Consider the following 16,888-nt stretch of genomic DNA (forward strand, 5'->3'; position numbering starts at 1 on the left):
AACTGAATGAGCTTATGTCAGTAAGGGGAAATATTTCCATTTAACCTTTTCCTTAAGGGACCCAGATTCATTCTTGCAGTCAGCTTTGGACTAGCACAGGGGTCCCCAACCTTTATTACTCGTGAGCCACAGTCAAATGTAAAAAGACTTGGGGAGCAACACAAACATCATAAAAGTTCATGGAGGAGCCAAATAAGGGCTATTAGGTAGCCTCTATGCACACTATCAGCTTACAGGGGGCTTTATTTGGTAGTAAATCTTGTTTTTATTCAACCAAAACTTGCCGTCAAGTCACAAAAACAAAAATAACTCCCTGGTTTGGGGGCACTGAGAGCAACATCCAAGAGGTAGGTGAGCAACATGTTGCCCTTGAGCCACTGGTTGGGGATCACTGGACTAGCAGAAAGGATAAAGGCGTTGTATATGAGTGAGCTAGTCAGGGGTGACTGGGCTGCAACTTGGGCCCCAAGCTACTTGGCTCGGCTCTTTTCTTGCAGCAATTAAAAAGGGGAGCAGAGCTGCACTGTGCAGTATATATGTTAGTATCAGAAGAAAGGATTTAGGAATGCTGTTAAGGCAGGAGCAATGAACTGATCCACTAGTGTTGCTGGTGATGACTATGGACTGGAAATCCTAGAAAAAAGGAGACTCTTACAACAGGTGAAGTTATTGCCCACTAGGCTTGAGATGTCTCTGCAAAGTCAACGACCGACTTAAACTCACCTCCAGCAGATTCACATGAGTCAGTAGTGAATAGGACCCAGAAGGCCCCAGCATTATAGTAGCACTGTTACACTGGTAGCTACGCTCCTGACTGCTCTCCTCACCTGACGCTAGTTTTACTAATCTTTATTTGGTTCTGTTATTTCTGTATCACAGAAAAATAGTTTCACCTCAATGAATTAACAAGTGTATCACTGTGTGCATATTCTTTCAAAAGGTAGGTAGTTTTGTACCAACATATACAGGACAAACTTCTGGAGACATTGACTATTTACAGAGAACTAGGTCCCTGCTTCAGGCTCCCATTTTACAAAATAAATGGAAGCACTGAGCATATATATGTGTGTAAAAATACTATACACAATACACCTTGTTTTGTTTGAAAAAAGGAAAATAAAAGCATTTAAAGGACAAGGAAAGTCAAAATCTATTAAGCACACTATTAAATAGTACTACTATTGCTGTGTAAAAACGCTATATTTCTGGCTTGCCTAATGAAAGATTTACAGAGATACACATGCTAGAAATGACATACTTGTTGCAGTGAACGTGCCGCCATCTTGTCCAGCATGTCTGAAAAGCACAAGCCCAGCCCCCTCTGATCCCTGCACCTATCCCAGTACCGGTCGGGTCCCTGCATCTGCCGGCTGACAAAGCATCGCCGCCCCCCGCTCGTATCCCAGTACCTCACGGGTCCCTGCATCTACCGGCTGACAAAGTATCGCCAAAGCATCGCCGCCAACACCCCCCCACGTATACCAGTGTGCATCTGCCGGCTGACAAAGCGCCGCCACCACATCCCCCCTCAACGCTTATAATATTTAGTACAAGCCCTGTTATCTAATGAGGGGACCACGTTTGCTGTTCGTCCAGAGGGCAGCCCTAAAGCATATCACAAACATGGCGCATGGCGCACAGACTGTCACACTGGACATAGATCATACAAAACACAGCATACTTGTGTGCAGTCAGTGTTTTGGAAACATTTAATAATCACAACTGGTAACGATAAGGCACTGAATTGGGCTCCCCACACCTCCCGCCTCGCTGCTTGCTTCTCCTCCTGCTGGCTGTCCTGGTCTGCGTCGCCATAGCAACCAGACGCTCCTGATGTGTGCGCATGTGCAAGGTAAGGATCTCAGGTCCCAGGGTCAGTGCAGGAGTGAGGCATTATGGGAATCTTCTCTACCCAGCTCAGCGTTTTTTTTCCTGTTTGGTTTCTGATCTTCTGAACGGGAGAAATATGGGGAGACTTAAGGGCACTATTGAGAGAACTGAAGGTATGCCTGCAGCTTGAGATTAACTCTTTACTAGCCTTTCCTTCTCCTTTAAAAAAAAAAAAATACTATTCACAATCACATGTAAACACACATGAATCACTGTATTTATTGTAATCATAGATAGATAGTAAGCTCATTGGGACAGTGACTTCTTTTCAACTGTGTGTAAAACACTGGGTATATATGTGGTTTAGAAAGCCATACATCCTTAAGCAGCTCCTGTGGAGTTTACACACTGGGACACAATGACCATGCATATCTTGGGTCCCCACATTATTTCACATTACCACATACCATTCATCTGGATAAAGAATGCAACAAAATCATTCAGAGTCTGTCCTCATCTGCAACTTCGACGCAGTGTATGCCTTGAGCAGGTGTCTGTGTGAATCAAACCTTCCACTCAATCCCACCTTCCCCCAAATCAAACTTCCCCGCCCTGCTCACAATCTGCTCTTTGACATCCAAAGAGGAAAGGCTTTGACATCCATTGCTTTCTCTACCTCTTAAACATGGCCTAAACTTTCACCCATCCAATCCCGCAGCTAGCATCTCCAGAGACATAGGCCGTGTGACTTCTTGCGCATGGATAGACCTTCCGTTTGCGTCATTAAAAGTAATATCTGTACATGAAGGGGCACATTATTCAAAATTAGAGATTTTTTTGTGATGCGCACACTGTGGCAAAAAATACTACTTTAAATATTTTGGGGTTTACATTTGTAGGGACCCCACAGAATTGGGCCCCTTCAGGATGAGTTCCCCCTTTTGACAGGCACCAGAGATTGGCCTTAAAGGTGGTCCTAGCTGTTTATATGTGAAATGGGAGTTTCCCTGTTGCTCAGCAGCAACCACTAGGTGGCAGTGTGCTGCAATATAAAAAGGGATGACACCCATTTTGTGAAGGTCTTAGTCCTGGGACTGCCTCTTGTGAAGAGGTTTACAACAACACTCTAGGAGTGACAGGCAGGCTAGAGAGAACGGGCCCCAACAGGAGAGAGAGGGGTTAAGATCCCCCAGCATTCATGGCTGGAGTTCAGGTCCTGTAGTGTTTAGTAAGAGGAGCCAAGTCAGCACCTGGGAGTGTTCCCAGTGAAGGGGCCCTACGCGTGGACCGGGGTGAGTTCCTAGGTGGGATCACCCGGCGGGAGTACCGGGGGTAGCCCAAAGAGAAAGTGTGACTTGAGCCGTCTGTGTGACATCCTCTGAAAGTTCTGCTTGCATCAATCAATAAAGCAAGTTCATCTGGTTCATCATCATAACAGGTGTCTTGGCTGTTTGTATATTTAAGGATCCTCAACTGCCTGGTAAGCAGCTACCCCAAGGGAGGGGCAAGGTACTGGGAGTTGCAGGGAATCCGGGTCCAAGGAGGACCTCATAGAGTTTTCCCAGGGAGGAGACATATAGTTCTACCTATACCTACCCTGGGTGGAGGCACGCCATTCATTTATATCATACCTGTCCCCCATAAAAAGCGGGGGCTCAGGGCTCCTGTAGCACCCACACCCAGGTGATTGCGTGTTAAAAGTACAACAGTAGCCAAAATAGGATTACACATTTTTAGAGATAAATCGATTGCAAAAAATCTAAAAAAAAAAATTCTAATGATAAACTCCACCACCTAAAACCTGTAGAAAGCAATTGGGCATTTATCTGAAGCATTCAGGCAAGTTGATGTTTGAGATTTTTTATATTGAGAGTTTTAAAACCATCATCATTTTATAGTCTTATTGAAATAAATGGAACTATACAATTTTTCTTCATTATCAACTTTTTTTCATTCCAAATTAATTTTTTATCTCAGACTCAAAAATGAAACTCAAACTCACACTCTCTACATTGTATGCTATTGTATATCATTATAGACATGTCATTGAGATGAAGACTTCAGGGGCTTGATATTATCATGCTAAACTGCTGTACTGCACCAGTTCAGTTACACATAAAGCAGCCAAAATGCAATTTGATTTCCTTCCTAATTATTATATTATCTTGTGCATTATTTTCAAAATGTTCAGGTCCAGATATTTCTTCAGAAGACTGTCTGCAATGCCAACAGCAGCCACAAGAAGCAGCAGAAACAGCATTATCAAACACATCAAGAATCCAGGAACCCTAAAGGAAAGCAGGAGACTGAATTATTATTCTACCGCTCTTTATTTATGTCTATATGTCTATGGATTATATCTATCTATATCTACCTGTATATATGGCTACCTATCTCTCTGTGCATTTATATTAGTACATGACAATACACTACATGACAGAGGGACTAAATTCCATGGGCATCCAAATGGACAGCCATTATTTTATTAAAAGGCATCTAAAACCAAAGTAAACCATGGACTGAGTGGGTTTCCCCCATATACCTTCTTATAACTTAAGGCTTTTATAACTAATTACAGAACAGTTATATCTTTATGGCTGGCTTTGTCCAACATGGCCCAGGAAATATGTTAAAACAGAGACACTTGTGGCTGATTTTTATCATTTCGAGCTTGGAATTGCTTCTGATAAAATATTTAAATAGTAAGTTAATAATTTTTTTTTTTTAAATCCTGCATGAATAAGAACTAATTTGTATTATTTACATCATATCACCTGTACCTGACCTACACACTCATCCCAGTGCATAGTGCTATATAGGCATAGGTCTTTGGACACAGGAAAGTGGCCTATAGGTATATCTGGAGATTAAGGCTATAATTTTCTAAGCATTGGGTTTATCTGGGAATTGGTATAAAAGCACTTCCTACTGTTGTTTCTGTTGTTTTGAGGCTATATTTCGCTGAGATCTTAGTTGCCCATTAAGAAATAATACATGTGCCCTATTTGCAACATACCAGCTACAGCATTAGCCAAGGAAATTTTTTTTAATACTAGACCAAAATGTAATTACAAAGGGCACACAAATGAAATAAAATACAAGTATTGATAGATGTTTACTTAGTGACATTAGGGCATACTCCTAGCATTTCTGAGACCTTATTTCATAGCACCAATCTAAGTGAAGGGGATTCGGAATAGGACCAGATCATTATTATCCCAATGACATAGGCCTGAGAACTGCGAAGTGCACTCACAGACATGGGATCCGACTGTCAGTACACACACAAAGTGGATTACCTGGTACTTGACATATAAAAGACTTTATCCTGTAGAATGAGTCAAGAAGGATACAGTAGTATAGTAGTGACTTTCTAGGCCATGTCTGCAAGTGACCCCATTTTAATTCCCACCACCTATTTCACCTAAAGAAAACCAGTAGGATAACAGAGGTATGTTGCTCTCTGTGACCTTAAGCCTGAAGCAGCTAAAAACTTACGTTGTGCAGCACTGCCCAAGCCCAAGTATGAGTTTAGTTTTTAATTATTCACCCTAGACTGCTGAAAACTACATGGCTGATAGGATACATCTTAATTTCTAGCAATTAACATAACAGTTAGATGTTATTAAGTATGGCATTTTAGCCTGTGCCAATTAGTTGTGGAAATTGAATAGAGTCTTTTAGGTCTTGGAAAAATATTCTGCTTGCATTCTCTCCTCTGATATCTCTTGTGGATAAAGAGAACTTTTGGCCCTGGGCATTTCACAATGGCCCTTCCTCTACACCCTCCTTACATCAGCTACACTACAAAGTTCAATAACAGTTAAAAAGCATCGTTATAGGCTGCTACGAGGGTAGCACTATAGAACAGGGTGGGGAATCAAGTGCATGCAGAAGGCAAAGAGCAATTGCTTAACACAGCCTATAATGTGATAACTACTGGCTACACATAATTAACAGACAACCCCAACCATTGGAGCTGGGCAGCTCTGAGGAGCAGGCAGGCACCCTATTGTATTCCACCACTGTCTGCTTTTATACATACCTGCCTTGTACAGAATTCGTATACCCTCTGTAATAGATATGCCGTGCTATTATGTGTAGCAATCCAAAAACTGCAGCTGTTTCTAAAAATAAACAAACCATGCAAAGATATAAGATTTTACCCTACATAACACGTTTGTGCAGTAGCTTTTCATTTTCTCCACTCAGTATTGTATTTATTCAAATGCGAGTTTATAGCTAGTGCAATGGCTTACATAGCAGTACTCAGTCCTATAAGCAATGATGAGCTGATACTTTAAATCTGTAATGTAGTTTGAGATACTAAGTGCTTTGGCATCCATGGGATTTAATAAAGATATAACTTATTCTAGCTTCTGTTTGTGTGATAATAGTAGATTTGTGCCTTACATTTGTAACATACTGTAATGTGTAGTATTTGATTAATAAGATTTGACAAGCAGGAGCATAAGAGTAAGGCTTATCGAGCATATTTCATTAATAACATATTGTTTCTGAGGAAGTACAACAGATTTACATGAAATGCATAGATCTATGCAGTTTTATACAATCTATATACTTGTGTCTTGTATGTAGTCCAAAGCAGGACTCTGATATTACTTTCAAATAAGGTAAAATAAGGTACACTATTGTTATTTCCTTTTCCTTATATGCCAAATTATTTCACACATGATCTTTGTGGCTGGAAGGAGTATATATACGTAGGAGGGCCTCTTGAGATTCTTGCATTATCTGTGTGATACAATATTTGGTTACACTCATGCCATATGTTGCTTGATTGTGACATGGTTAAGGGTAAGGGGACTATTTTGTGCTGTGTTTAGTAGACAATACACAGAGGTACTGTTGAATATGGATCCATTTGAAGTACAATTGTGTTTTTTAATAAAATGGAATGTATATTTTTAGGTAAATTGGTTATTGTTGATAATGGACTGTGTACTTCACACATAAGGCACTTAACATGAAATAAAGAAAATTCCTATTTTTGAATTAACACTTGAAACATACAGTGCCCTACACAACAGAGAATTTGACACAACATTGCCACCGGCTTGGCATTTTGTCAGGGAGGTGACATCTGGAATGCTGGGGACCTGGGGTGCTCTGGATTGGGTTTTTTTTGTTTTTAATCGAGATCTCCATACCTTAAATTTACTAAAATAAATTTAGACGTTAAATAAAAACTTTAGGATTGCATTGCCACCAATATTGGGATATTGGGTTTCCAGATAAGGGATCCCATACCTTAGAGCAGGGATCCCCAACCTTTTATACCTGTGAGCCACAGTCAAATGGAAAAAGTGTTGGGGAGCAACACAAGCATGGGGGTGTAAATAAGAGCAATAATTGGCTATCTGTTAGCCCCATGTGGACTGGTAGCCTATAAAAGGCTCTGTTTGGCATTACACTGAGTTTTATGCCTTGCCTCCAAGCCAGTAATTTAAAAATAAGCACCTACTTTGAGGCCACTGGGAGCAACATCCAAGGGGGTGCTCACCAACCACTGGTTGGGGATCACTGCCTTAGAGACTTCAGGTAACTCTTCTTTGCTCACTAACTTTTTTCAGGCAACTTGATGACCAGCATGTGTCTCTGTTGTTTCAAATTCATAATATTAACAGTTTAAGCTGCTAATATGTCAAATACGAGAACAAAAATTAATGTAAATAGAGTGCTTAGAAGAGCACTCTGGGCAATTTTATATACATATATTTTGATGGTTTATATTTCCTTAAATTATCCACACAGTAGAAAAAAAGATACAGAGAAGTATAATGTATTATCTCCAAACTGCCCTTCTTATCCAAATATCCTACAATATGAGGGTATCACCTATACCCAGGTACCCATATTTCCCATATCCCTGTTACCTTGATGAAAGTAAATGCCAGCAGTCCACAGCAGTACCAAGAATATTGGTATGAACTCCACATAGTTTTGTCTAAAAGACAGATACATAATTAATCACCACTTTTATTTATTTATGTATATTTATGATCACTGTGCACACATAGGAATAAGTGGCCAGAACTTGTTGGAATAGGTTAGGACCTGTAGTAATAGTAATACGTTAATACTAACCATCTGAGAAATTCTGGCCACTTAATGGGAATGTAATGAAGCCAATGATTCTATAAGCTTAAAATCAATCAATTCCAGAATATAAAATGTATACATTTAGGTTGTTTGATATTTGTGTTGTTTGTCTAAATTACAGTAAATAAAGTTTAGGGTCAGTTTTTTTTTTGCAAGGTGAAAAACTTTAGAGGGCACATTACCAGGGGTAGCCCAGTATGGTGAGAGTGTTGTATGGGCACCCAGGATGTGAAAAAGTGTACACAGTAACATTTTCTTGGTTGCGAGGTCGACAAATATGCCCACCTTGGGTAGGCGATATTTTGCTAATTACAATAAAGAGGATACCAAAAAGATGGATTGAGGACTGCACCAACGGACCAACGCGGTCCTCAGACAGAAAAAGCAAGCCTGTCCGATGGACATCAGGTCAATTTTTGCCCAGATATCTGTCTGGGAGTCCTGTTGGAGGGCCTTATACACAGGCAGATAAGCTGCTGAATCAGTCTGAGAGACCCTAATCAGCAGCCTAAATCTACCTATGTATGGCCACCTTTAAAAATGTTAATGAATAATTTAAAATAATATTATATATAATGTAAAATAAAGTTAATATAAAATTTCCACCACTAGATGGTAGCAAAGGAATATGTTGTTGAAAATGGTGTAATTACTGGTAGCAGCCAGAGAGATTTGGAAAAGACCACCATGGAGTGTGACACCTTGGGTATCCAGATGTTCACAACCCCAAGATTACATTATAATCAAATGAGATTCACAGGCTTCCTTTATGGCATCATTATTTTATTATTAACAGATGTTTATCTTGCATTGCTGTACAGTATCAAACATACCAAACCTAATTGATACAAGAGGTAAAGAGGACCCTGCTTAATAGAATTTGCAATCAATTTAATATAATTCACCTTGTGAACATATGGAACAGCTGGCCCATTGCTTGGATACAGTCGTAGAGTGCTGTCAAGTAAATAGCAATGCATATTTGTGTTCTCCTTGTTTCTCTTCTTTCTAGGTATGATAATATAAAGAAGCCTGGCTGAAATGCATCTGCCCTATCTGCTCTGGGATGTTTGCTCCACTCATGGATATAGACTTGCAGAAGAAGAAGCAGTGTAACTCGTGCAGCTGGGCTTGAGGGTCCCGGAACAAAATAAAGAGGAAAGAAATCCTCCCCTCACATCCCTTACATTATATGTACAGATTTTGCACAAGTGCACATTGCATTTGCTATTATGAAGGGTTTTGTTGAAATGAAGTGTAAAACTGGTGGTTGGTCAGTAAGCACCAGGGCCGCCATCAGGGGGGGCACAGGGGGGACAGTCGTCCCAGGCCCAGACACTTTAAAGGGGGCCCAGCCGTGACAGTTTTTTAGCCCGGGCCCCCTTTAAAAATGACGGGCCCTTTCATTGGTGGTCAGCGGGTAATTTCATTGGTCGCACCCCGTGCATACATGTGATGTCAGTACGCAACCTTTAAAAGTGAGGACGCAGTGAGCCGGAGGGTGCAGCGGGGAGCCTGAGGATGCAAGCTGAGGACGCAGCGGGGAGCTGGAGGAAGGAGCCAGAGAAAGGAGCAGGGGGATTCTGGGGGGAGGGCCCAGAAAATGTTGTCGTGAGGGGCTTGTGATTTCTGATGGCGGCCTTGGTAAGCACCAAAGGGTGCAATAATTTTTAAATAGAGTAAGGGTTTGCACACAGAAAACACAAGCACAGTGGTAGTATTAAAAAAGTAGTTACTGTATATACTCGAGTATAAGCCGAGTTTTCCAGGGCTCAAAATGTGCTAAAAAAGGAATCCTCGGCTTATACTCGAGTCAAGTAGTATCAGCACATCAGTTGCAGGCAGGATGCAGGCACGTTGAGCCGCTGGCAACCCCCCAGAGCCCCCCCCGCGTCGCCGGAGCACTCGAAATCCAACAACTGCATACAGGCACGTCACGCGCACGCAGAAGTGTAAGATGCCTGTTTCTTTGCGTATGGTTCTGTATAATTTAACATGTAAATATCTTTCTTTCTATCTTTGAGAGCTTTAATACACTGTAGAACTCTCAGTATCATTCCTGTTACTTACACACTTTTTGGGAGTGTCCTTTTATTAAATAATTTGATTATTGAAACTTAGCAGTAGCGGCTGCATTTCCCACCCTAGGCTTATACTCGAGTCAATAAGATTTCCCATTTTCTTAGGTAAAATTAGGTACCTCGGCTTATATTCGGATTGGCTTATACTCGAGTATTTACGGTATCCTTTATATAATATACAGAAGGTTTAACAATAATCAATTTTAGTTACAAATGATCGAATTATAATGACGGGCATAGGCAAAGCCGGTCCGGGGACCGCATCAATGAGGCGATGCGGTCCCCGATCTGACTAGATTTTCTAACCTGCCTGATTGAGATTTGGCCGATTGCAGGCCAGATATCGGTCTGGTAGGCCTGTCGGTAGTGCCCATACGCGGGACCGATATCAGCAGCTACTATCGGCCCGTGTATGGGGACCTTAAGTGACCCCCGTCCAGCATATCTTAGGTGGGACAGTTTCCATCCACATCACATTAAAAAATCAATTGTTTTTAGCCAGGCTCTTAAGTACAACCGGATTTGCTCAAACCCTGATGAAAGAAAGAAATATCTCCATTCCTTACGGAAAACTTTTGTTAATCAGGGCTACCATACGCAGGTTATTGATGATCAAATCCACAGAGCAACTCAAATACTCTCTTGGAATACAAACAAAAAATAGAAATCAACAGGGTACCAATTGTAGTCACCTACAACCCACTGCTGAAAATTATAAGAAAAATAGCCAGGGACCTGCAGTCCATGCTCCATACAGATACCAGACTAAAGGAGATATTCCCTGAACTACCCCTTCTGTCCTATAGACAACCTTCCAGTGTGAGGAAAATGATTGATCTTCCCCAAACAACTAAAGCAGGTACATTTCCCTGCAACAGCAAAAGATGTGAGACTTGCAAATACATCCTGTGCAAAGATCAAATTGCAATACCGAATACACAAATAGTCTACACTATTCGGGAGTGCTATTCATGTGTTTCCTCCAATGTGGTGTACATGTATGTACTAAGCGTCCTACAGGAGGAATGTACATTGGAGAAACAGGGCAAAAACTACGCACAAGGATGAACCATCACAGACATAAGATCAAGACCAAAGCATGTGATACACCAGTGGGACACTTCTGCAATCCATGAATTTAAATTTGTGTTTTTTTTTATTATTTTTGACACTGGCTAACACAGTACAGGTATGGGACCCCTTATCTGGAAACCCGTTATCCAGAAAGCTCCGAATTACAGGAAGCCTGTCTCCCATAGACTCCATTTTAATCAAATAATTCAGAATTTTAAAACTGATTTCCTTTTTCTCTGTAGTAATTAAACAGTACCTTGTAATTGATCCCAACTAAGAAATACAGTAAATAATCCATATTGGATGCAAAACAATCCTATTGGGTTTGATTAATGTTTTATACATTTTTTAGTAGGCTTATGGTATGGAGATCCAAATTATCCGGAATACCTTTGGTCCTGAGCATTCTGGATAACAGGTCCTATACCTGTACTACAGTTTTTGTTTTGTATATAATTATAAGTTCTTCAAAGGGAAGCACCTTGTTCATAGCCTCTACATACAGAAACCGCATTCTCCTCCCCTTATAAAGTACATCTGAACTGCATTTGAATGTAACACCTGTGGCTTTAAGGACAAATCAAAACAAATTAACTGGAGGGTGCTAATGTGTTAGCCCTCTCCTCAGTAAGTATAATGATTTACTTTAGCCCCCAAACCAGCTCCTATTCACTGAAAAGTGCAACAGCTTGGGGTATACAATTCCTTTAGCACTGTCTCTGCAGGTGTCACAGTCATCCTCTGTGCTGTCCTGTATAGCCTACATGTACAGCAGATCCGGTAAAGATCCAAACATTTCTCTACTGTGCATGCGGGTTATCCAAAACAGTGAAGAGAATTGCAGCAACATGAGCACAGATGGTGGCACAGTGCTTAAAGTATAGCATCCTGGGCTAGTGCACTTCTCAGCAAATAGGAGCATCGGCCCATCTAAAGTAAGCAAGTATATTCAATAGGGTGCCTAACACTTTGGTAGCCCCTAATGTAATTTAGTTGACTTGTTCTTTATGAATTGTGGTACTCCCAAAATAAAGAACTGCACAGTACTTTAGTCTTGTAAAATAATAGAAGTGTATATAGAGGATTTACAAAGATGCTACACTATTTTTATGGCAGTGTAGGGACTAGGTTGTATTCAGCTGCAGGCTTGTTGATAAGTTTCCCACATATAAAGGTAAGCCTTCAAAATGACACCAGTATGACTAGCTTGGACATTGTTGTAATACCCAATATCTGACAGCACAATGTAGTCGACTAGTACATGTTCCATGTTCCATGTGTTTAAATTTTAAGCAAGGGATACTGTTGTAGGGAGGCCAGTAAATTTTAGGGTTGGGAACACTGATTTTTCTTTTTTTGGCCTTACGCAACCCTTCTGGCCATTCCAGGCAATGGAAAGGACACTATCATAAATGGGCCTCCAAGATTTCTGATGGTGGCCCTGATTGTATAAGCTAAAAGTAAGGAAAGGAATATAGAGAAAAACACAAGAAACACAACATAGAATTTTAGGAAAAATAAACTACTTTGCAGAAAGCTAACTGATAAGAATTAATAATAATATAGTCTGAACTTACTGGGCACGCAAGGTTCTCTCAAATTCTGGTGGCCCCGTCACTGCAGGGGGATTGACTTTATGCTTTACCCTTGACTTGCCCACAAGCGCTGAATAATATGCTGTTAGGAAAAAAGGTACATTGCTCTTACACAACAATAATACACATATATAAGCTGCTGAAACGGTCTGAAGGACCTGAATCGGCAGCTGAAATCTGCCCATGTATGGCCACCTTTAGCCTCACCAGTAAGAGATCAACTGCAACATATTCATATATAAGTACTCAGTCTTCTATTTGTAGCCTTTTCCAAACAAAAAAATTGTACCCTCTTCCCCTTAATGTAAACTTCACCAACCAGGGAATAATGTATAATCTCTGTAGGATGCTGCAGAATAAAAGAAAGGTTTATTACTCAACATTATTATTCAACTCAGGGAGACTGAAATGTCAAGTGATTAACATTCCTTTTTTGCATTTACATTTTTGTTTAGCAATTTTTTAAATCCTGGGAGTGGTAACACCCTGTATTTGTTGCTGCATATAGTGTGCACCCTTTGGACTATATAAGATAGATATACAGATTTTTAGCAATTACTTTTTAAAATAATGTTAAAATCACGGAAAGTTTTACATTTGGAATCACTGAGATTCAAAAGTTAGGAAGCAGGCCTCAATGGGACCATGTACTTCCCATTTACTATATGGCCCACCAATGCTGCACTCTGTACCACATCCCAGAATTTTCTATCTGGTGCAAGATATAAACCACAGCCAGACCCGGGACAGAAGTGCTCGCGCAATAAGCATTTAGGGGTACACACTTGTGCCCCATAGTGCTCTTGGACTTGATTTAATGATTTAAATCTATATTCAAACTGTATATTTTTACTATTTTTTCAGATTAATAACTTAATGCATAATAAACATCATTGCACATGGGTCAATTTTAATGAACTCTAAGCCTCCCCATGCCAACACCAAACTGACACAGTATTTATAACATGTACACTGAGATTTGTGAAATTGGTACTGTATTGATTTTGTCATGTGTTCTACAAATGGCACTTTATCTATCCCGCAAGGTGCTCTTGAAAGTGTTTAACATGGCATAAAATTGTGCCTATATAAAAGAACCCATTAAACAATAAAAATATAGAACATACATAAAAGCTCATTGATATATATGAAGGCAGGTAACCTATAATCTTATATTTTATGTGGTCATAGAACTGCTCAGTGACTTCTAAAATCCTCATAAATGACTGTATGCTGGTACTATCTACTGTATATACAATATATACAGCTACACCTCTTCTCAATATTAGTGCCACTTTTGCTTGTTAGAAAGAACATCACTCATTTGCTGCAAAGCTATTGGTTCAAAAAAATTAAATACATAGCATGACGCAAGTATAAAAATGATGTTGTTTTAGCTGATGTTCAACTGCCCGATGCCTTTAATAGCACTGGAAGATTCTGGGAGGTAAAGTTCAGCAAGACACTTGGCCTGACACAGATTTCTGAACTTACCTGCTTCAGAATAAAGTAGGTACAGTTTACCTAAGCAGCGTAACAAACACATTTAACAAAGCCATATATACTTGAAACATCTTCTAATAACTTGGTATATTTGCACCTTAAATTAAAAAATGGTTTTCGGAGCTGCTGAATAGGGTATCATGCTTTCCTGTTACAGTGTTACATACCGACTATTTTCTAGTGCACTCAGCAGGACATCATGTTCCTGTACTGGAGTGGCACACAATCTGAAGGCACAGTTTATGTCAAATTCTGTTTCTCTTACCAAGCTGACAAGCAGAAAGAATGGAAACGGCAGCAAGGAGTACTGTATCCTCAGCCATGTTTCAGAGATCCTGTCTGTGTGCGACAAATACAGAATAAAGAAGGTCAGCATACAAGACACACCTTAAACATTCACTACCTTGCCAAGGGCTGATCTGTAGCTCTTAAAGAAAGATTCACCTGTGCTCTACATACCGTAGCTCTTTTAAAAATACCCTCATACTTCCCAAACACGTCAGCTGATCTGGCCAGATAAGCCAGGTAGATGGAACAAAAGCAGCTGTAAGGAAGGGTTTGCACACACCGACTTCTCTATTTTGACTAATAGGAATCCCTCGCTCCACCGCCAAATTATGGCACTTACGGTAAACATCTGCAAGAAGAATAAAAGGCTCCACATAGTGACAGTAACACTTACCCATGTTATCATCAAGACACTTGAATTTGCTGCTGTATTGCTTACATGCATGATCTAATGCTGAGGAGTAAGTTTGACCTATACTCTTGAAAGTGGTGCCACACAGGATTTATATCAACTTGCATATACAGTGTGTTCAATCCAAAACAGACATTGTTTAAGGTGCATGGTTTTTAATTTGATGGTGGGTAAAAGGTGGTGGAGAGCAAATCATCATAATAGCTGCATGATTTTATACCCATAGGAGAACAGAAAATTCTTCCTCTTCCAATCATATTGGCAACTGCCAAAGAAAGAAATGGCCTTTACCAAATTGTTGCCACAAAGTATGGAACACAGAATTATCAAGAATGTCGTCGATCATATTGCACCAGTATCGGCAATGCTGGGTATTATTTTGCACCATATATATGGTGTAAACAGACTCAACTATCACAGAGGTAACCCTCCAAGCATGTATCTGAAGGGGTTACTTGCCCTTTAACCCTCTTCTTGTTTTCACTGTTGCCATTGCACGCTTACAATTTTGTTTTTGCACCTTAAATTGCATTTTACAGTGGTGGGTCAATTCAAGATTGTATACGTCATACACAGGGCAATATAGCTCATTTGGTAGATATGACTCAGTGTGGGATTTCTGACAAAGGAGGCAGACAACAGCTATCCTGTGTAAGTAAAATATTCTAAACAGATTGCAGTTGGTTAAAATAGCTTAGTAGGTTAGAGTGAAAAGTCTAAAATCATGTGTGGTCACTGGCCTCCCATGAGATAATCCAGCCCATTAGATGATTACTGGAATGCTGCAGTCAGTCATAACCACTCAAAAGAGGATCAGGCAAGCCCTAAAGCTGGCCATACACGTGGCGATCTGACGATGTTTCGTGCGACTATCGGTCGCACGAAACATCGTCAGATCCGCCACACACCGTCAGGGCTGAAACAGCAGGTAAGGAGGTAGAAACAATAGGATTTCTACCTCCTTCTGCCGATTCAGCCCTGATGGCAGATTTTGGTCAGGCGCCTTCTATGGCGCCCGATCAAAATTTTCTAACCTGGCCGATCGGCGAGTCGTCCGATATCAGCAGCTTCCTGCGATATCGGTCGACTCGCCGACATGCCATACATGGTTTCGTACGATAGTATCGGTGCGTGTATGGCCAGCTTTAGCCAGGGATCCCCAACCTTTGTTACCTGTAAGCCACACTCAAATGTAAAAAGACTTGGGGAGCAACACAAGCATGAAAAATGTTCATGAGGTGCCAAATAAGGGCTGTGACTGGCTATTTGGTAGCCCCTATGTGGACTGACAGCCTATAGAAGGCTCTGTTTGGCAGTACAGCTGGTTTTTATGCAACTAAAACTTGCCTCCAAGGCAGGAGTTGAAAAATAAGCACCTGCTTTGAGGCCACTGGGAGCAACATCCAAGGAGTTGGGGAGCAACATGTTGCCCCTGAGCCACTGGTTGGGGATCACTGCTCTATGCACACTCAGCATATCCGCTTACAGGGGTCTTTATTTGGTAGGAAATCTTGTTTTATTCAACCAAAACCAAGTCAGAAATTAAAAAATAACTACCTGGTTTGGGGGCGCTGAGAGCAACATCCAATTGGTTAGGGAGCAACATGTTGCCCCCTAGCTGGTTGGGGATCAGTGCCCTAAGCAGATGGAATTCCATGCGACCCGCCATCCCTCCCTGCTGCAGCTTCTGTCACTGACCGATCCCATTTCTGCAGCTCCTTTCTCTGACTTGTTTTAGAATTGCTAAATCAGTCTTTTTCCTTTTCTACCCTACTGTCTTCTTTTCCCTATTATTTGTTGTTTGATATGTACATAATTGGTGAAACCAATTTAAAAATACTTGCACAATATGTAATGCAACGTTTTCCGCTATATCCTTTACATCTCATGTACTATTTCATGTAACTGTAATAATGCTGCTGTAAACTTTTTTTCACCAATAAAAAGAGTTAAGAATCTAAAAAAAAAAATAAATTGCTAAA

General features: G+C 40.6%; 1 protein-coding gene across 3 annotated transcripts; it reads right to left on the reverse strand.

The window, feature by feature from the left end:
* Positions 1 to 3,674: 3,674 nt before the first annotated feature.
* On the reverse strand, positions 3,675 to 14,805 carry LOC100127860 (uncharacterized). 3 transcript variants are annotated; one of them, XM_031906795.1, is made up of 6 exons: positions 14,666 to 14,805; positions 14,472 to 14,545; positions 12,686 to 12,785; positions 7,728 to 7,798; positions 5,876 to 5,957; positions 3,675 to 4,118 (listed from the first exon to the last, which is right to left on the reverse strand). In XM_031906795.1, the coding sequence occupies exons 2-6, from the start codon at positions 14,527 to 14,529 to the stop codon at positions 3,986 to 3,988; spliced, it is 444 nt and encodes a 147-aa protein (XP_031762655.1). In that variant the 5' UTR covers positions 14,530 to 14,545; positions 14,666 to 14,805; the 3' UTR covers positions 3,675 to 3,985.
* Positions 14,806 to 16,888: the final 2,083 nt, after the last annotated feature.

The sequence above is a fragment of the Xenopus tropicalis genome, chromosome 1 (assembly GCF_000004195.4).
Source record: "Xenopus tropicalis strain Nigerian chromosome 1, UCB_Xtro_10.0, whole genome shotgun sequence".
Lineage (NCBI taxonomy): Eukaryota > Metazoa > Chordata > Amphibia > Anura > Pipidae > Xenopus > Xenopus tropicalis.

What these genes read in the sequence shown, in the direction of transcription:
- LOC100127860 (XM_031906795.1), bottom strand. Translation starts at nt 14,529, where the DNA reads ATGGCTGAGGATACAGTACTCCTTGCTGCCGTTTCCATTCTTTCTGCT. An exon ending in TCTTTCTGCTTGTCAGCTTG is followed by an intron (nt 12,786 to 14,471) that starts GTAAGAGAAACA and finishes TTTTCCTAACAG; the next exon opens with CATATTATTCAGCGCTTGTG. An exon ending in TGGCATTTACTTTCATCAAG is followed by an intron (nt 5,958 to 7,727) that starts GTAACAGGGATA and finishes GTTTATTTTTAG; the next exon opens with AAACAGCTGCAGTTTTTGGA.